The sequence below is a fragment of the Pyrgilauda ruficollis genome, unplaced genomic scaffold, assembly GCF_017590135.1.
Source record: "Pyrgilauda ruficollis isolate IOZ18807 unplaced genomic scaffold, ASM1759013v1 scaffold53, whole genome shotgun sequence".
In the NCBI taxonomy this organism is placed as follows: domain Eukaryota; kingdom Metazoa; phylum Chordata; class Aves; order Passeriformes; family Passeridae; genus Pyrgilauda; species Pyrgilauda ruficollis.
The window spans coordinates 1,672,930-1,694,970 of NW_024526933.1; the positions used below are offsets into that span (position 1 = coordinate 1,672,930).

Sequence of the window (22,041 nt, forward strand, 5' to 3'; positions counted from 1 at the left end):
TACCATCACCTTGTAAGAGAAACATAATCTCCCGATTACTTCAGGAAAATGATAACAGCTTCGTACTTGGTTATCAATAGAAATTTTACCTAACCCAATCAGATTTCGCTCTATCTAGCACCTACTGATTCACACCATGACCAACAAACACGGTGCTGTGGTGAAGCCTTCCTTCAGTACACCAATATCAGCTGAAATGAAACAAGGTTATCTAGCCCCTTCTGGCCCTTAGGTGGAGGTTATCAGTCCCTCCTTCTGGCCTAAAACAAGGACAGTTTTATCCATGCAACTTCTAGCAGGTACTTTTCTCTCCTATTTTTGATTATGTCAAATACTGGCTCTACACAAACTATTAACTCCCTACAGGGTTTCTTTCTCTATTATCTAACTTCAACTATCTTTGGAGCAATTTAAGCCACTTAACTCCTCTTTTTGCTGAAGACACAATGGGGTTATTCCCTTCCTCTTTTTTAACGTATTTGATGACCACAGTTTTTATTCCACCAAACTTTCTCTTTCTAACCTAAGAAGCAGTTTGCCTCTCTAAGCATAAGAACACTGCCTGTAAAGAAAATCAATACTGATGCCATGAACAAAAGGCCTTAATTTATCTCATATTTATTAACATCAATGAGGGTGTAGATATTACCTAGCTGAGGCTGGCTTTCTTTAGCTGTACATAATTCCAATGTACCAATGTGTAAGAGCTTACAGCTTCTTCTTTTACTTTCTTAGTTCATACTTCTTCTTGAAAAGCTGTTGCAACTGACCATTATACCATTTGGTATAATAAAGTGGTAACAGCATAGACTCAGAGTAAGAAAAAGTTAGGGAACACATTAATCTTGCTCATGTTAGCTACCTGTAAAACCCAAAGCTTTTAATACTTAACATTTATGTTAAACACTCAGCTCCCTGTTTCAGGTAGTTAAGTCAGATTTCACAATCAATGGTTACAACAGAGACAGAGTATAGTCTACAACAGCTTCCCATGATCTAAAGTAGAAGCTGCCCCAGATCAAATTTAAGCTTATTTTCCAGTGGGCAGTCTTCCAGACCACAAAAACTACCACAATTCACAGACTGCTGCTGTGCAGGTTCAGTGTCCAGGGTTTCAAAATTTCATAACATTTACCCTTCACATAAAACAGTTTATAAGTATATTGAATGTAAACATGTATACTGATGCTTACAAAAATCAAAAATTAGGGTTAAGGTTTCCAGAGCAACATGAAGCTCTGCTCTCTTCTAGTTATGTGTTACAAGGTACTCTTCACATGGTCCCGTAGCACTGAAAAATGTGACATACTACTTGGCAAATGAAATATGACACTGAGTATCCTACATCCTTCCCTTCTATGAAGTACAGTTTTCATCTGGAAGTTCTATTACATCCAGCATTCTACATGTAAGATGATAACCCATCAAAATGTTGAAATTCCTTACCACATATACACCGGATTGCATGTTTCCAACACATATACTGTGCTGCATATTCCCTGAAGAAGACATGACAGAAGTCTATAGAAAAAGGGAGATCAAAGTGTAATGAGATGAAATTTGACACCTAACATAGTTTAATGAGAAAGATCAAATAAAAAAACTTGGTGGTTCTTTACATCAACCAAGCTGAGAAACTCACTTATATAGGATACTATGAATATTTCAAAGGTCCACAGCTTCAGAGACTGAGCAAAATCATGGAGGATGGGAATCCATCAAAAGCTACTAGACACAAAGACATCATCCCTTTCTCAGGAAGTCCTCCAGTCTCCAGCACCTCAGAAAATATATGCAGTGTCATTGTCAAATCCTGTTATTTCTAAATTGTGTTGAGATGACTGCTGATGTCCAAATTTAAGTAAAGGGAAAAAATTACTTAGCATTTCTGTTGAGCCTAGGAATATAATCAGAATTAAAGAAAGTAGAGTGCACTCAAAAAATTCTAAAAAATTTTAATATAAAATCATTATATACCACAGGTTGCAACATACAGTACATACGCATGACTATGCATATATGTACTATACACTGCATATGAAATTGCAAACATCTTCACTTGTAAATAACTACAAGTAAATAATTACTTGTACAATGTAATTCTGTATCACTATAAATATAAAATCACCATTTTACCTTTAATTTCATGGAATTACCTTATTTTGTGGCATAATGCTGTCAAAGTTCAAATAAAATAGTTATAGTGCAAATTGCATAGAAAACTTTCATTTTACTACACTACAAGCTTTAGCAGTAGCTGGTTCATCTCAATCATCTGCACTGTATTTTTTCCACAAAAAAGTTTCATTTCTTTTCCAAAGAGAACTTTCACACACTTCTCTCTCTTCTGACACTGTGGAATGAGGGGCTCTTTCACAAAGCTTCTCTATGACTGCTATATCTGTGAGCTTTTTGAAGGTGTCCTCATTCTGTTCATTCAGCATATCCCAGAAATCTTTTGGTCTCCCCTTTGATTTTTCTGCTTGTCCTGAAGAGAATCCCCTTAGAGATCCTCTAGACCCATTTCCATCATTTCTGAAGATTTCATCGAGAATAGAGGTATCTCCAATTAAGTCCACAAAAGAATTTTTCTTGCAAATCTGAGCTTTTCTGTCTCTATTTTCTGACTGAGACATGGATCTTTCCTTTGGTATCTGTATTTCTTCTGAATCTTGCTGTCCTTCACAACCTTTTACAGGCAGCACCTCAATTATTTCTGATTTACTGCTTAATGAACCAGATGCCATAAAATCCTTGAATGCCTGACTGTTTCTTTTTTGGATATGTTGAGCAGCAATAGTAGGTGATTGTTTATATTTTGCATCAACAAACATATCTTGCAAGTAGGAGTCCTTGTGAAGCTGTTCTGCTTCTCCTTTATGGCCCTCCTGGGTCTGTGTTTCTGTAGTTCCACCCAGAAGTAGTCCTTTAGCTGATGAAGGTCTAGACTCAGATCTTCCAAAATTAACAATGGATTTTCTTTTTCTGGAGCGTGTTGTACCTAGTTCACTTTCCTCACAGTTATGTGAAGCTTCTGCTGGTATTTCAAGTGAGAAGAAAGACTCCATCTCTGGATGCTTGGAAACATAGAATTCCTTCAACATTTTCTGCCTGGTTTCTGATGTAGCTTTTGCAATGTATTCTGCAAGGTACTCCACTGATCCCATATTAAAGTGAGACACCATTTGCTCAAATTGTCTCCTGTAATTATCAAGAAGGAAAAATGTGTTATGCTGACACCCTTAACAAGGGGGTGGGGGAAATGGGGAGGAAATAGTTGTTCCAGGTCCTTTAAAAGACTTGCTAAATAAAAATTGGATAAACGTATGCGCAGGAGACATTGTCCACATCATCCTACCCGGTGAATTATGGAATATTTGTTTCTGCTAAAAAGCCAAGCTCTAATTAAAATAGACCACTCTAGTCGAGTGATCAACAATCCCAAGTTGGAGAAAAGATATGAAACATGTCACCTTTCCTGTTATGAGGGCTCCCAAATGCAGTAAGATTTAGCCCTGTTTACCTCAAATACCACTTGACTGGATAGCTCCAATCACTTGATTGTGGTGACTGCAGGCAGCTTCCCACTCTGCCCTACAATTACAACAAACTGAGGCATGTAATCATCCTCATTCACTCTGTGGCACATCCACATGTACTACAAAGTCTAACTGCATGCCAGGTGCTAACAAATAACCTGCTCAATGCTCAGGAGTGAATTGTTTCAGCTTTTTGCTAGATATGGCTTTAGGATCTTGGAATAACAGCCTTAGTCACTTCACTGCCTTTGAAAATTTTACCTCGAGATTTTTCGTAACTAATTACGATTTTGAACATTTTTAGAATGAAGGGTTGTCCTTTACCTGCATAATAAATATTTATAATTTTCAGTGTCTATAACAGTAAAAACACCTGACAATTACTGGCACTTTGACAATAACAGTACAGATAACTGAAGCCAGCTAGCAGATATGACAGCTTCTGAATGCTTACAGGCATTACCAGATACCAACTTTCATATAGTAATTTACTTCTCTCAAGGCAAATTGAAAATATATACCAAATACCTGTTCTGTAGGTTTGCTTAGCTAGCTACAGCATTCCACTTTCTATTTCCACAAACCACTAGACTATTTTTATGGAATTTCTATCTACGTAACAATGGAAATTAATATTCATATTAATAACAGCAATCATTTGGGAAAACAGAAAACAAAAAATTATTATCCCTCCAAAAATAACGGGGGGGAGGAAGCATTAAAAGAGATATTGAAAAATACTGAGCCCCATGCTAAAAAAGAAACATGAAGCCCATTTTTTTAAACAGCCATTCAATGCAAGTGATGAGATCTGGGCAGAATCAGTAGGCAGTCAGAAGCTAATGTTATAAAATGCCTCCTTTCTATACAGTTTAAACAGCGTTTTGTATAGCCCATGATGCATGTAATATGAACACTCATAGTGATGACATCTACAGAGTTATGTAATATATGACCACTGTATCAACACATTCAAGTAATTTGTGGATTCAATTAATTTTATTAATCAATTACAGTACTCATAGAGTAGTGTGAGTCGAAGTTTCCCATTAATTCCACTGTTGCCATAGAAAATAACAGTATTGCCTGAGCAGGGTTGAAACAAAGACAAATGCTACTACTCAAAAAGTTTGTTTCACCCTTAGAATTTTACTTCCAACTCACTAAAACAGTCTCACCTGCGTATTCCTTTGGGTGTCCTTCCAATCAAGAAGGTGGCTGAACCTACTCTGTGTACTTTTTTGCTTCTCTGGGTCACAGGATGTGTAACGTACAGATGATGCTTACTGTTCTTCAACATTTCTTGCCTTTCCTTAACAACTTTCTTCTCTGAAGTATTGTCTTCTGGAACTTCATAATTTTTCTAGTAAAAGGAGACATTGAAGTCATTAGAACAGCTGTGACTCTGATGTAACAATGCACCCAACTGAACCCAATTCTGCCCCTTGTAACTAGCATTACCAGACTGAACACTAGGATTGGGATTTAGAGCTGAAATGCAGATTCCCTGCTCAGTCACAAAATTCCAGGGACATTGAAGTAAGTCTTGGTTCTCTGACATTTTGCAAAAAATATGATCCTATTTAAACCTGACTTACGTTTCTGAAATTCTCAAAAATTCGCACCAAAATTTCCCCTTTGCCAAAACACATCTGCTTAGTGATATCCTCAGTCTCCCTACAAACACTACTTCAGAGATTAAATCACAAATTGCATTCACACCTTGTCATCTGCTGTTCAAAATCTGGTTTCAGATCTACACTGTTTCTTCTCAATGTTTTTCTACTTGATCCATGTCCATTTCCTTTATTTTCATGGGCTGTTCACAATGTTCTTGAGCTTTAGGATCTTAAATGTGTTCTCACTCCACTACTTTGGTAACTAAACTCAAGCTAGCATACAGAGAGAAATGTTAATATTACAGAACCTACAGGCATACACTTCACTGTAAGACAAATGTACAGCTCCAAAGACCAAAATTTTACTTCACCATTATGTTACTCCACACAACACTGAAACCCCACCCCAATTAAGATAAAAACCCTATTCTCCCAATAATGGTATAACATTAGTAACAAAATTAAGAATTAGTAGACATTATCTACAGCATAAATATTCTACAGTTCTCTTGCTGGTGCTATATACATTTGTTAACTTTTTCACTTGGAAAATGTATTGTCAAAGAAGAAAGCAACCATAGTTTAAAAAATATTTATTTTTTGGATTTTCTGCATGAAAAATACTTACAGTATTCTGATCTCACTATGATAAGACAGCCCATTTTTCACTCTGTTAGGAAACCAGGGCTGTATAATTTAATTCAAGAAAGTATAACTTGAATAGAATACATTCATATTGTAAATGTATTTTGTAATGTAAATGCCTGCCTTAAAGTTATGTTAAACCCCCATAAATGTGCATCAATCTACCTCTCATTAAACAAGACTGAAGTATATAAGGCAATAATACTTTGGTTAACACATCTGTTCAAACACAGAAGATTTTTAATATCTTTGGGAAAAAAGCCAAATGTTGTAAACACACTGAAAGTCATAAAATCGCTTGTCTTTGCAAAGAACCACATTTAGCATTAGAAGCATTACTAATTGCATATAAATGCACAAAAGGCAATATTTAGTTCTGGAAGCATAAAATTTTAGGTACACTGCACCGCCCAAAAGAACAACATCAAAATACTACCAAAAATATACAAAGAGCATGTCTTCTTCTACTTAAATAAGTTGTTTAAAGGTGGGGTTTTTTTAACTCATGGCAGAAAAAGTTACTGTAAAAAAAATTATTGCAAGAACTGCAGGAGCGAATTCCAGTGAAATCTGCAGCCATTGTGAGTTATTCCTGAAAAACTTCCCAGCTCCCTAGAGCAAAAGCAATTGGTTACATGATACCCAGTAAGGCTGAAACACAACAACTGACTGCTGAACAGGCAAACGTTTTAGAAAGCCCAACACCCAGCTCCTAAATCCAGGAATTTATTTTTTAAAAAAATAAACATTTTTTTAATAATCCTAAAACACATCTTTTTTTTACATTTGACCTTTGTTAAAGGTCAAATCTGATGTTTATTACTCTGAATGACACAATGTGTGACAGGGTCTATGTATAAGTAAGATTTGAAAAATGAGATGAAAATATTTTTTCTATTAGCATTACTATCAAAAAGTGAAAACTTCAGTCAATACTGCAGTACTGTCAATATTCTACACTACTTTGCTTTCCTTTGAATTTGACTTCCTGTATTGTCCTCCTAAATTCATTCATCTCGTGGCCAGTATCTTTTCAATTATCTTTCCGTATTTGCCCTCTGAATCACTGATCTCATAATGAACATTTCTTTTCAACAGCTTTCTGTATTTTTCTGTTCCTCAAGCCCTTTCCTTGACAAATTACTGTGTCCACACTCCTCGCTTCTACAAGAAACATCGTGTATAGTGTTGGTCATGTTCACACAAATTATCAAACTTATCACATGCATAAGACAATCTCACAAAGCAAGACTGAAATCAAGACAACTTGATTCAGCTAGAAGCCTCTGACTCTTGCTCTTCTCCAGACACTAGCACATTTAATCTGTTTCTACTATTGAATGTCACACTCTGTATGACATTCAATATGTCATATTTGGATATTGTATGATGGAATAATAAAGGAAACAAAAATCATTCTGCATGCTGAATGCTAAAAGAATACTGACAGAGAGAACGACAGCAATCAGGAAAATCTTTACTAAATATTTAAATACATTAAACACAATATGCCTTTGCAGTTCATGTTATAAAATTTCCATGGATCAAAGTGGAAAATTTCACCTAAACTTGACCAATACTTTTTTGTCATCTGACAAATTATATTTGTCTATATTGAATTATCTGTAACATAGACACATTATACATTTCTGTTTTCACAAACGTGAGGGGGAGGGACACAAGATGCAGCAAAATAATTACACCACAACATCAAAGATATCAAACGACATCAAAGATAAAACATTTTGATTGAATTACTGAATGCACTATTTTTACTACTTTATTAAACTTTGTGCACTTCCATTATGTCAAGAAAACCTTCACAGAAAGTTCAAAAGAAATGCACACTTTATTTACTTTCAAAGGCATATATATAAGATAAAGACCATGCAAGTGGTTTAGTAGAAGGCAGTGGTTTTTAATTGAAAAAATGAAATGAGAATAAGATACACTCCAGAAATATCCAACTAAACGCAAAGACAAAGTTAATGAAAGTACAATAAAATGAAATTATGAAGTGCTATTGTGAACTATGGAAAAACCCACAAAACTGTAGTCAGTCCTTCCTGTTTTATCCTTGTTTTCTTCTCCTATTCCCCCTTGATCTATTACACTTAAGACACTTTTTATATATTGCAATGGGAAAGAAGATTAAGCTGTTCAGAAAATGGTTTCTAGAGTATTCAGAAAACCCAGGGATTCTTACTACAATGGTAAAATACTTTGAAGAAAGCATACGTTGACCCCTTTCATGTTCCATTTAGTCTATGATGGTTTTGATCCCTTCTTCTTTAGTTATGTACTTCTCTTATTCTTGAAAGTATATATCGAGTTTTGGATACCAATAATGAGTTTTGATTCCTTTAAATTAAATATTACCTAATGCAGCAATCAAGAGTGTAGCAAAAATGCTAGACACACTAAGTGTCACACAACCCAATTAAGGGTAACACTCTTCAAGAACCATGAACACAGGCATCAAGCCAAAAACTTAAGTGCTACAATGCAGCAGTAATACCTATTTCAAGTTTCCATCCTGAATCTACAACTCTTGGACCCGTTAGCTCTGTATGGCAATCTGTCTCCTGCTGCCTACAGGCCAGTTACAACAGGCCAGTTACAACTGTTACTTAAAAACAGTATGCACCTACCAAATCAAGTTCTGGTCTATCTTTGAGAGTACAAAATTTCAGTATCTGTCCTTCTGTCCTTCTTGTAACATGAATAAAGAGGCAGCTCTGTACTCTGGAGCAATGAACGCCAGTCCATGTATATGCATCATCTGACAGGACTGAGATAATTGGCACCTTAAGCCAGTAAATTCCTTTTCTTTAGTCTCTTCAAGCAAGAGCAAAGGACAACAATGTTTCACTTTTTTAAACACAGCAAGATGAAAAGGCATGGTAGAGTAAGCGGGCAGAAGCTGGGAGTAAGATTAAGTAGAGAAAAAAAGAGAAACAGAGTTTTTTAAACTGTCTCATGTCTGTGGCAATTTGTTAAGAAACCTGACTTGGAGGATAATGAACATCCTTCAGAAGCCTGAAGCTGAAAATGTTTGCATCATTATTCTTTAGCCATAGTTGCACCATGTTCAAACACCTTCCTCTCTTTTAGTGCCTCACTACCCAAAGTATCCCTGCAGTAACTATTTTGCCAGATACTGACTTCCAGTAATCAATAAATTCTCTGACTTGCCCCCGGTGTTGTAAGACTTTTCTCCTTCGGTGTGCATGAAACCACTGCTGTCAGACATCCAGGATACTTATCATTGCACAGTTTCATTATTTATGTTTCTATAATAAACAAGAGTAGCCTTCTAAAATGTCTAGTTGCAGTCACCCAAAAAACAGAAAAGAAAGAAACAGTAAATTCAGTATGACTAACCTCTTGAAATACATCTTATGACAAATAACAAACCATTATGCCATATCTTAATTTATATATTCCTCAAAACTTGGGAAAACACATGACTTTCCCAATACATTGTGAGTTGAAGTTGGTTTTGGATAATTGCTATTAATTTGATGATTTGATACTGCATTGCAGTGACTCTGTCTACACAAACTACAATTCTAAATTATTTCAACTAATCTTCTTCCCCTTTGCAGTTCTTCCTTGTGGTTTTTTGGTCTGGTTTGGAGATTTTTGTTGGTTTGGGGTTTTTTTCCCCTGGCAGTTTTTCTGATTATATGTATATATATATATATATATATATATATATATACATATATATACACATATACACACATATACACACATACATATATATATATATACACACACACACACATACATATAATATATTAATAATTAATACAGACCCTTCTATATGCTTTTATTGAATATATGCTATTGCTACATATTATTTTTATTTTACCAATGTCTCTCTGCTGTCAGGACATACACAAAGTACTAAGAAATGTTTGATACCTGACTGTCCATTCTTGGTCTTTTTTCCTTCTCTCTTCTACACAGGATGATAGATTAGTTTGAGTTGAAAGGGACCTTTTAAAGCCTATCTAGTACATGTACATGTCACACAACAATTTCTTCCTAAATTATACTGTATGTCAAGGAAGATAAATTATAATAGTGTCTAGATAAAATTTCATGCAGTTTCTTTAAAAATGAGGTCCACATGGTGAAGACAAAAAATACAATTATACAAAAAAAAGTATCTACTTTCACATGATTGTTAAATAAACTAGAATTACTTTTCTACCTGCCAAGGACACACTACTGAACAAACTGCACTTCAGAGACTTACAGTGAGTTATAAATTCCAATTTAAAATGAGCCTAAATATTACAATATTTCAGAATTATTTTTGATGTGGACATTAGTTTTTCCTTTGAATTTAGCTTTCTTAATAGAAAAGCAGTCTGTGAATGAATGCATCTGCTGTTCTAACAAAATAAGGTTGCAGAATGAGAATTACAATGTATAGTCAACAGTCAATACCTTAATTGTTTTAGAAAATGAAGCTAACCTACCTTAAAATTTTAGAACACTTTAGGATAACTATATTTATATCAAGCTTTCTGAGTTAAACAAAGTATGCTGGCTATGATTACAAGTGTATCTAATATTTGAATGTATCCCAGCAGACTAACAGCAGAAATATTTTTCAAGTTCTAAAAATTGTTAAGATTTATTACAGATCCAAATTACTCCTCCAAAATATTTGCCAGCACCAAGACGCCAGAAGAATTAAAGTTGACAAAATTACACAAATTTTAGAGTAATACGTAGTGATTTCCCCTTGTATGTCACATGCAGCTTTACTGCATAAACAAACTGAGACAAGGACATTCCATAAACTCTAGTCTTTTTGCTTGGTACTGGAGAATTGACTACTGTATCAATTGAGAACAGATTGCATCCTCTCTATTGCACATTTACTTGAGTCTGTTTCTTCTACTATCAGGTAACAGAGCAAGAATTCTCATTAGGACCAATCTTACTTAAGTTTTTGAAACTTTACCTAAAGTAACTCCTATAAGACATATCACTGTCTTCCACCAAAAAGCTGACCTTGAATCAATATAGTTATTATTGTTGAGAATGAGAGTAGATACTCAGCCAGTCTCAGAATTCAAAGCCTAAGGTAATTACTTATTCCAGCAGAAGCTGTGGACTTGCAACCATCTTCCTTCACCCTCTCATCTTTCCATCAAAGAGGAGCAAAACCAAAGGCCATGTACATATATTATGATGAAAACTCCACTACAAGCTTCAAATAATGCCACATATTAACTCACTACTTTATAAAAACACAACCAAAAGCAGAATAGTGGAATGGTTAATTCAATTGCAAACTGAACCAGTAAACTCAATAAAGCAGCATTACAGGCCCATCATTTGGGAACAATTACTTTAAAGCTGAATATTTCCCCATCCTAGAAGAGCAAGGACAAAGGCATGTTATCTCTCAAAAGCCTACTTTTTGTAAACAACTATCTAAACTTGTTGAATCTGAAAGCTGTGCAAACACACTGCAATCAGAGTTCCTACAACTGATAGAAAGTCTTTGTTTAAATAATCTACAAAATGTCAGTGTAATACAAATAAGATAGAGTTCTTAATGACACAACTTTTGTATTTACAGTATTCTCAACAGTACTTAAATCTGCATTGGAGATACAAAGGGCATGTTTTTTCCTAGGCTGACAGCATGCTTAGTTTTCTCATTTACACCACATTGCAATAACATAAAGAGGGGTTTACCATTAATCCAGGTTTTACTACAAAGCATCTCGTTATTTCTCTGTCAAACACTGGCAATAGTGCCAAATGTCTGTCATCCAATTCAGGGGATTAAGTCTTCCTTTATAGTGCAATTCTTGTACAAATTTATAAAAATACAGATAAAGTTTCTTAGAGCTGGTCACAGTCTATATTTTGGCCTGAATTCATGCTGCAGAGGTTGAATATGACAGCTGGCAGGAAGCTGAGGGGAGAATACATCCTCCCCCTTTTCAGTCACCACATTTCTGTTGCCATAGTGATTAATCCTCAATTGAATGGCTGTCTTTGTACACTTCTTTTCAGTAAAACTTTAAGTAAACGTAAGTTGAAAACATGTAGTTGACAGAAAAAAAGACTTTACATATTTTACATTTATAGTACAAGTTCTTGTGACTAATACTGTTCCATGTATTAATAAGTGCAAACTCACACTAACATGCGATATCATCAGTGTTTCAAATTAGTTAGTATGTCCTGTTCCCATCTTCTGTCTTTTTTGTGAAACCTCCAAGCCTTCTCCAAAGACTTCCCCATCCTCACACAGCCCCCCTCCATACCCTGGATTCCTACTGAAGAAATACTACACAAATTCAGCTGTATAAGAACTAGAGAAAGACTATACCAAACTTCCGTACTGTGCAAAACATTTAATGTAAGCTGGTTTTGCCAATTAACACAAAAATTAATTAGGAAATTCATTAGGAAATGCAGTCATTTAATTCAGAAAAGACTAGAAACATTAAAAGACGATATTTAAATCTTGCCCCTGGGAGGTTTCTCTTTCTTATGGTAGCTAAGAAAAAGTTTCACAAACAGAAGTTTCAGTGCAAGTTACCAAAAGCCCAAGGACGTAAAAAGCTTCTGCACTGAAATTAGGTTGCTTTGGAACCTGGAGACCACCAAGAAAATAAAACTTCTAAAAATACTTAGTAGATGACTAAGGCCTTACAGAGTTTGTTAACACTTCCTTTCTTTCCTCAAAATTAATGTCAGAATAATTTTGAGCAAAGTATCACATTAATTACTCAAGACTTTTCTTTCTCTCTGAAAGGCGGAAATAAATATAGATCTGCTCTGAAAATTACAGTCTGCCTTTGCAAGTCCACCATGTACAATCCACAAGTTCATTTCCCATGTTTGCTTTAAAAAGCTTTTGTTTTCCATATGATTCTTTCTGTGGTTACACAAGATAGTTATTTTTGGTTTTCATCTATGTTCTTAACATACAGTGATGTGATAATACACAGCAATCTTCAATTTGTTTAATGAAAACACAGTGTTGAAGAAGTCTATTTGCAAGACTTGAATTTCAAGACTTGAATTTCAACTCAAGTGCAGAACAGAGTGCTCAATGTCATCAAATCAGGCTAAACCGAACAAAATAATCCCAGAAAAAAACAAGTTATTTATTCCAGTAGATTAACTTGAAATATAATCTTCCTCCTTCACACTTGTATACAATAGACTGGAAAACCCCTTCTATGAATGATCTTCAGTGAAGCAGCACATCAAGGGTGTTTTGTTGTCATACTGAGAGCTGTTGCTCACAGTAATCTTTACTGGAGTGGCCATGTGTCACAATGAACAACACGCATTTCCTACCTCAAGGTGTTTACTATAGCCTCCTTGCATCATGGCATCACAAACAGAAATGAAACTCACATTTTAACACTCGTGACTTCTTAGCAAAGATTATGAGTAGCATGAGATCTTGAACTGCACAGAGACACACCTGTCTACTTTCTGTGACACTTAGGTTCTGGGGCATGCAAGCAAATGTAACCATAAAGGAAGATGAGACGTACTTTTAACCTGTTATACAGTGAAATCCGTATCTCCAAATTTTTTTTCAGAAACGGCTGTCTGCCACACTTCTGCACTGAACAGAAATCCCTGGCTTTGTTTTGATTACTGAGGCTCTAAACACCTCCAGGTATTGACACATCAGTTCCTTCTGCATAAGCAGCACTATCAGAAATATCAACTCTTTAAGGGAAAATTGTAATACTGTTCTGTGCTTCATCAAAAGAAGTGTGGCCACAGGTCAAGGCAGGTGATTCTGTTCCTCTGCTCCTAGTGCAGAGAAAAGCCAAAAAAATGAGTGGAGGAATGGAACACCTCTCCTACCAGGAAAGGCTGAGAGACTTGGAGTTATTTAGCCAGGAGAAGAGAAGACTCTGGAGAGAACATAGCTTGACCCTTCAGTACGTAACAGGTGTCAGTAATAAAGATGGAAAAGGACTTTTTAGCAGGGCCTCGTTTTGATCTACATGAGACATAAGGGAAGAAGGCTTTTTGACAGTGAAGATCTTAAGATACTGCAGCTTGCTGTCCAGAGAGGCAGTGGATGCCCCCATCCCATTCAAGGTCAGGTTGGATATGGCTCTAAGCAATCTGTTCTAATTGAAGATGTCCCTGCTGATTGCAGGGAATTTGAATTAGATGAACTTTAAGGATCATACTCTATAGGTCTTATGTATTTTCTTCTCAAAATCTACAGCAATCCTATACTGACAGTGGTGGGCCATGGTCAGAATACAGATAATCTTCAAACAACAGATAATTAATTCAAATAATGGATATTAGTACTACAATATTTTTATTATAATTCTAATTCTAAGCATTTAAAATATATCACACCACGTCTGTAAAAAAACTCCAGTTAATCTTAGTTTTTAAAGTACTTCGCGCATCCTACTTGCAAAATAAACTATAAATGAATCTCCACTGCTATGACTATTTTTGAAAACCCATTCTGTAACAACTTGACAATGTCTTTCTTCACTGAGAACACTGCTTCAACTCACCTAACACCTAGAGCATCTTCTTCTATCTTTATGCAATCCCATGGACTTCTGCGGTAAAAGGAACACGTTCCAAAATGGATCACGTGTTCCACATATGTTTGTTGCTACTATTGTCATACACAGACTTTCTTTTATTCACATGCTGGACAGGATTTATTTTGACTAATGATATTCAGTAAAATTATGGTTTATTCTATTGCTTGTACAATTAATGCATAGTTTACACTGTTACATTTATTACTTCTCGATTTTATCTCACCTTTCACAGTTGCTAAGTTATGAGAGAGGTATCATGATGTCTTGTTTTTGTTTCTTGATGGTATACTTTATATTCTGGTTGCCACCACCAAACTGTGTTTTTCAGAGTCATACAGAACTTACAGAAATACAGACCAAACAAGCATTCAGTACTACAAATGTGAACATTCTAGCTAAATTAGTCAGTGGGCAAAATTCCTTAAAAAACCATATACAGACAGTATGACAACACTCCCCATCAGCTCTGGGGAAAGAAGTGTAAAAGGCTCTGCCGTCTTGAATCCAGGACTGTTATGGAGCCCGGAGAACAAAGAAAGCAAGAAAAAAAAATAGCAGCAAGATCTATTTCTCATAAAAAGAATCAAAGTTTTGTCTCCTTAAGCCTTTAGAGGTACACAGCAATAGCAGATTAAAATATTATGTTCTACCTGTTTAGAGAAAAGGTAGCTAGGATGTACAAATACTAGGTCAGGTAAAATTAAGGACAGACTGATAATAGGCATATTAGTGGACAAAAAAATGAGCTTAATTGAAGTCTACAGTTTAAAAGGTTAAGAGAGACTTGACTGAGAACTACACTAGTGCCAACTGTGCAGATTTAACACTGGCCTTCTAAACTCAAGGAAAGAAAATATCACCAAGGTGAAACCTGAGGTAAGAAAAGGTGTTCAAATCTTACACTTTTTTTATAACCAATTTAAATACAAGCTTGTTAGTTACTCATGTTCTTAGGATGTTCTACATACCTTCAGATATTTTCTGAGGAACAAGACTTGCTGCCTCCCCTCCCTTCTAACTTGGCTTTCAAGGATCTTCTTCCCATGCAACCTCTCTCACTTTCAAAGAGACCTCACAGGTTTTGCAGCCTGCTCCAGCTTTAAGCAGTTACTACAACTTAAGAAACCACATTAGTCTACATGACTCAACAATAAATGAAGCACTAATAAACCTGATTTATACTTTTAGCTACTACAGGAAGACAACCAGGCAGAAGACATTGTTTTATAGTACTTTCTAGCAACTTATTTTTTCTGTTACTCATACATAATTTCTATAAATTGGCTACTGAAACTAAAGACCTTAACCTAGGTTCTAAAAGTTCCAGAGAAGTACTGAATCCAAAATGGCTAGTCAACAGCAAGAAGTCAACACGTCAATGTTCTTGCAAGGGGTTTTCTTTATTAATTGCTTTATCTTTTTATAACATTGTTTATTATCCCTGTCATTCCAGATTTCTGTGTAAGCATGAAACAAAAGTGCCACTCTTCCACCAAGATTTGTAGGATTTTCTATTTCCCAATCTACAACTCATGCAATTCAACAGAATACTTACAGTTTTTCAAAATTCTTTAACCCCTTTCACAGAGACATAAGTCGTTCCTTGGAAAATGTATTTAAAATTTATTATATCAGAAAAGTATTATTATAGACGGCTTACTGAGTGAAATTGTAAAGCAGGAAGACAGAGTTGGCATAGGTAAAACGAACACAAGGGGCACAAATGAGCACAAGGGATTTTTTGGTCCTGAGCAGCAGACCTGTCTGTGAAATGAAAATAACCTTTCTTGATTGCTTCTACTTAGAAATAAAACAATTTGATTAGCTGTGCTAAGAAGAGACATAAATATTATCAGAGCATAAATATTACTTTTGAAGATGCCTTCATGATGCTATCACATAAAGCTTCAGCCTAAATACACTGTAAAAAAGCTTCTAATTAAGAATCTAATATCATTGATATCCACAGCCAACAGAAAGAGCTACACAACAGTTTCTGAGAAACTACTAGACCAATGACACTTGAAATCTACATTAATATGGAATTTTAAAATTTCTGACAAAACTTTGGTTTTTTCTTAATAACTACCAGTTTCCAATTAACATTCCAACTTTCAAAACTGTAATTTTATTTACTTAAAACAATTATGGAAATTTAAATGACTCAGCTGTATTTTTAATATTACACATGATGCTACTTTAATCTACTGAAAAGCATTTTTATTAAGTAGCATTATTTATGATAAAACAGGTAGATGCTCAGACAGTGAATGTCTTAACTTCAACTGATGGCAAATAAGTGAAAAATGACCAGCAAAGCCCGATGGCCGGAAGCACAACAGTGACCATGTTTTTCCACAAAATGTCTTCTATAGGAAATACAAAGTAACAAAGAAAGGAAAACAGTAGCAGTAAAATTTTAAGTAGAGAACCTTTCAAAGTTGTCTAGGAAGCCCTCTTTTAATGAGACCACAAAAAGCTCAAAATGCCACATCTAAGAATAGGCAGTCATCTATATTTTATTTCTACATTAGTGCCTTTACATAAATGAATAACAGGAAGTGAAAAAAGAGGCAGCCTTCTCCATAATTTTGATGTTCTTCCTACTTAGATCTCCAAGAGAAGTGATAGTACTGCTGCTTCTGAGTGAAAAGTGCATACCTTAAAAAAAAACTGATTAGTTAATCAAGGTGAGTTAATTTGCAATACTTGCACTCACATAACTCTACATAATAAGCTCTAAGTTACATGAACACCACAAACTAGTTTTGAACAGAGGTAGATCAACAGACATTTAGTCAAAATACTCTCTACAAAGTTTTCTTTCATTTTTATTTGGTTTTATTAATAATGTCAGCCTTTGCCAATTAATAAGTACCTTCCTACTGTACTCTTGAGTATTTTTGACCAACTTTTCTGCTAATGAGGAACATTCTAATGCAAATGTGTTACAATTACTTTTACTGGTTCGCCTGGTTTGATCTTCCCAATATAAAAATTCTTGGCAACTCCGCTAATGGCTTAATTAAATACAGTACAACAACAGCACAGGAAGAAACTCTTCTAGCCACTATGGATGTTCAACACCCCAGAACAACACAGTTGTAGATCTACAATTTCTGTAAGGATAGCTAATGTGTTTGTGAAGACTAAACTGCACATTAATAAAAGACTTATTCTGTGCTTGTTTTATCTTAAAAATCACTCTAGAAAATTGCAAATGTTTATTACAAAGCAAGCAACCAAATACCCAGATAATCAGAGCAGATGAAAAACACTGTGCATTAAGAATAAAAAAATATGAAAGATGTACCTGAATTTATTCCAAATTTGTGTGTATTTCAAATGGAATTAAACAAGCTACAGAACCAAAAAAAAACCATTAAACATATCCATTGCTGCAAATAAGAACTCCCAGTAAACTCTACTTCTATGTTTAAGACATTAAACATAGACAGTTTGACTTAACTATAGCAACTGCATATGCTCACCCCCCCAAGAGAGTCTGCAAATTGACGTATGTTCAAATTCCTATGCTACAGGATGTCCAGAATGTACTGTGGCAACTGGATTTTTGTTAACTGGATCCAGAATAAACTGAAGATTTTTCAAGGCTCAAATCAGAAAAACATGGCACAGAATTTGATTTCAAAAACCCTATCTTTAATCTTAACATTTCTCCCACAGAAAAAAATCCCACAGAGGGAGCTGTGCTATTTAATTCCCAGCTCTTTCAAAGCTGGCTAATGTAAAAGCCACCCCAAAAAAACAAAGTAATTTATTAGACTTCCAACTGAGCATTCTCTTCCTCTCATCCTCAGTGTCTTTGATCATTCATGGTGGCCAGTAACAGAAAAACAAGTTTTTTAGAGCTTTTTAAGATGAAAAATGAGGATAAAGTAAAGTTAAAATGACATTTCCAAAAATATCTCTTTACCTTGGCACTACAGACAGCAACATTAGCAGGGAGCTGGGAAAACTGCTTCAATTCAAATACGTCATGCACCGCCCATCGGCTCAAGTGATTTTCAGCCTTGCTGGATCCAACCACATTCTGATTTGAATGGATATATGCCACTTCTTGAACGCCATCTGATACATTATGAGAAAAATACAAGGGTGTTGGTTATTCCAAAACTCTAAAGGTACAGATTCGCATTGAAGGATACCGTAATTAAAAAAAAAATTACACTGAAGCTGTAAAATTTTTTACTATTTCACTCAGCACCAAGTTTCTCAGTTCTATGAAATTAACAATATCATGAGACTTATTTGGATTTATCCAGATAGTTTAATACTACTTCAATTTCAGTGTGGTTATTTTCAGATGGACAAAGATATTTCAAAGCATCTATGGCTTAACAGCTGCAACCATCAGTGGTTGAAATTAAGTCTTTAGGAATCAAGTCTTCCACATGGTGTTTAAAATTCCCACATCACTTTTTTTTTCTGTACATTCTATTTAATAGCCCTGTCAAGACTCATAAGATTTTACAGTTCAAATACTTAGTTTCTGAATTTTTAATAACTCTTCAATCTCAGCATATTTCAAAAGAGGGTAAGAGTTTAAACAAGAATTACAAAGCAGCCTGTCACCCCTTAAGACAAAAAATAAGACTAATAAAGAGAAAGATACAGAAAGATGTTTCTGAATAGTAACTTGGCAGAACATTTACTACATCTTAAAATAAAACAAATGTATAGCAAAAAGAACTTAAAATCTGCTGACAATGGTAAATTATACCTATGTTATTACTTTAGTTGAAATAAAATTGAATAAATTAACTTAATAGTTACCTAAATATTTGTCCATTGATTCCATTATTTTCACTTGATGCTCAAATACAGTTTTACTTGCACAAGTTCTATGCGTAGTGTTATTGCTAGACTTCATTTCTGCAACAGAGGTATCTTGAATAGGACACATCATTTTAGACCCAAACTGAATTCTGCTGCTCTGTTGTTTACTCCTATAGCTTTTCTTCCTGGCATGAATCTTCTCAACTGGAAAGTTATCTTCAGAGGACGAGAATTCATCTATATTTTGAGAACCACTTTCCTTTCCTTTTCTATAGGGCATCTTTGCTTGTGGTAGAGATTTCTTCCTCTTTGGAAAACTCAGAGTTCCTAGCTTTCTTGATTCAGAATTATGGGGAAGTTCAATATCATCAGACTCATCACTTACGTCACTCGTTCCTTTCAAATCTATGTCATTCTTGACATCTTTAAAAGACATGGTGAAATTAGACTCAGTACTGTGGAATACAAATTGACTACTATTTTCCTTAAATACAAACCCAGCTTTTTCTTTTGCTAACTGTTCACAATTTTCAGATGTTGACCTATGTATTTCAACTTCTTTAGTAAGCACTGGTTGCTGGCATACTTGAACTTGGGTAGGAAAGATGACATCATCATCTGCTTCAGAACTACTTTCAGTTTCCATGACTATGTCACATTGCTTTAAAATGCTTTGATCCTCATTTTTTCTTTCTCCTTCCTCCTCAGAGCCTGATAAACCAAGCCACTCTGTACTACGCATACCTTGTTCATCACTTCCATTTGGAGACAGAACAACTTTCCCATGCTCCAAAACAGGCACACTGGTTTGACATTTCTGAAAACCACCATGCTTGCTATCTACATTTTTTCTTATAGTGTTATTATCAGAACTTGAATGATGAGAGTCATAATTGTGATCCCCTTCTTTGGTAGTCTCAATTTCTCTCTGCAACAACTTAGAGAATCCACATTGCATTAAGGAAAGCTGTTCTTTTGTTACCACAAAACTATTTTCATTGCATGGCTTCCTTCTGACAGATTTTTTCACAGAACTCTGCAGAATATCATCATCACTCAAATCATCCCAAAAATCAGTTTCTTCTCTTTTTAATTGTGCCCGAATGCTTTGGGGATCTCCATCTTCTTGACAGTCTGGCTGTTAATTCATTTATTTTCTCAGGAGAAAGAGCAAAAAAAAAAAAAAAAAAAGAAAATATTGCAAAGTTATTTAACATTTATAGTACACACAACATGCTTAATTCCAAAGCAGTGTAAAAAAAGTGGATTTTCACTGTTACTCAAGCAAAAAATACACAAAATAGTATTATAAAATGCAAAATAATTCATAATGAGAAATTATTGAAGTCTCTGGCAGAATACTTTTAGCAGAAACACACTGAAAATAACCAATAGTATTATGTACTTGAGACAATATATGCTGTACACTGCTAAAACAACTTATGTGTTCCCAATCCACAACCATATTTTTTAAGTTTATACTAATCTCATTGCTACTTTTCATCTTTCAAGGGTGCTTTGGAAGGTCATTCATGATTCAAACCTTAATATTATGTGTAATGACATTCATAACAAAAATAAATCTCAGTGCAGTGGTTTACTTCCTTGTATATGAGTGCTAACGTTCCACTCTAAAATTCATCAAGGTCTACTGTAATCAAACAAAATTATGCCCAGGCAATCTTTAAACGTTTTTTAGATAGAAGTCCAAAACACTGGTCCAAAACTGCATACTACTTAGGTAAGGATTATGACCGCCTGTAAATGAAGTCAGATCAATAAATACCAAAATGCTGTACTCAGAGACATTTTAAAATTAATAAATTAATCCTGATATAATTCTGCTCATCAAAAAGCATTTAATATAAGCTTTAAAAGTTGCTGTTTGTCAGCAAGTCGTATGTGAGATCATGACCATCCAGTTATGTATTATAAATATGAAACTGAGATCAATGTAAGGACACATTAAATACTGACATATACTCACAGAAATCTCCAGCAGGCATAAGAGACAATGGCTAATTTGTAATATAATTCAGTCCAATCTAACCTAATGATAATAGCCTAATTACTCTGCAAGAGCCTAAAATGAGAGATGCGGGACTCCAGGCAGCTCTTCCAAATGCAGTTTATTACTTACAAGATGTTACAGCAGTCCAGGGTCGTGGGCGACAGAGCCTGTGCCTACAGCTGTCAGCTGCAGGCAGGCTTGGAGACCCTTAGTTTAGGTTACAAATGCATTATATAGTTGTCTTTGCTGAGCATCTTAATACAGTAGAACCAATCTATACCTTAACTTTTATCTATAGCCTATCACAACTACTATAATTACCATATTCATGTTATGATTCTCCAATCACTAAAAGTTAGTACATTACAGTTTAAGCTAGAAGTTGTTTTTCAGTTTTCTTGCAGTGGAAAATTTTGAGACCTTTTTTCTACTTGCAACATCTGCTGACTTGTTTGCCTGTGCTATCTTTCTGCTTGGTAAAAACATCTTGTTTGAGGTGGGCTTATCCTTTGCTCCAAGTCATAAAAACCCCCTTCTAACTAACAGACCCTTTGCCTCCTTGGTTATCCAGTAAGACTGGCTCAGCAATTCTTTTCTTCTATATCAAAACTTCCATCTCTATTCCTTCCTCAGCTTCTACATTCAAAAATCTTTCTATCAAGCATACATATCTGTGAGACTTTCTTGTCAAACTTTCATCCTTCCCAACATTACTCAAAGTACCTGAACATGGCACTCAGTCAAAACATTCCTACAAATGCAATGCTCCTATTAAAACTGGCCTTTGTTGGAAAAAATTAAAAAAAAAATCCCAGAAGGAAACCATTAGATAATTA

At 35.0% G+C, this 22,041-nt stretch overlaps 2 protein-coding genes across 3 annotated transcripts in view; both read right to left on the reverse strand.

The window, feature by feature from the left end:
• Window positions 1-1,940: 1,940 nt before the first annotated feature.
• On the reverse strand, window positions 1,941-20,335 carry LOC121360708 (DNA excision repair protein ERCC-6-like 2; the record flags this gene model as incomplete). Its single annotated transcript, XM_041480758.1, has 4 exons — window positions 1,941-3,201; window positions 4,718-4,902; window positions 18,332-18,486; window positions 19,192-20,335. Coding segments are annotated over 4 exons (2,418 nt in total), but the record flags the coding sequence as incomplete, so codon positions are not given.
• LOC121360702 (DNA excision repair protein ERCC-6-like 2) overlaps window positions 20,211-22,041 on the reverse strand; it is a 36,168-nt gene continuing 34,337 nt past the window's right edge. For both annotated transcript variants that reach the window (XM_041480750.1, XM_041480749.1), the window contains exon 16: window positions 20,211-20,341. In XM_041480750.1, coding sequence (XP_041336684.1) covers window positions 20,336-20,341 — 6 coding nt within the window. In that variant the 3' untranslated portion in view covers window positions 20,211-20,335. The remainder of the gene's footprint in view (window positions 20,342-22,041) is intronic.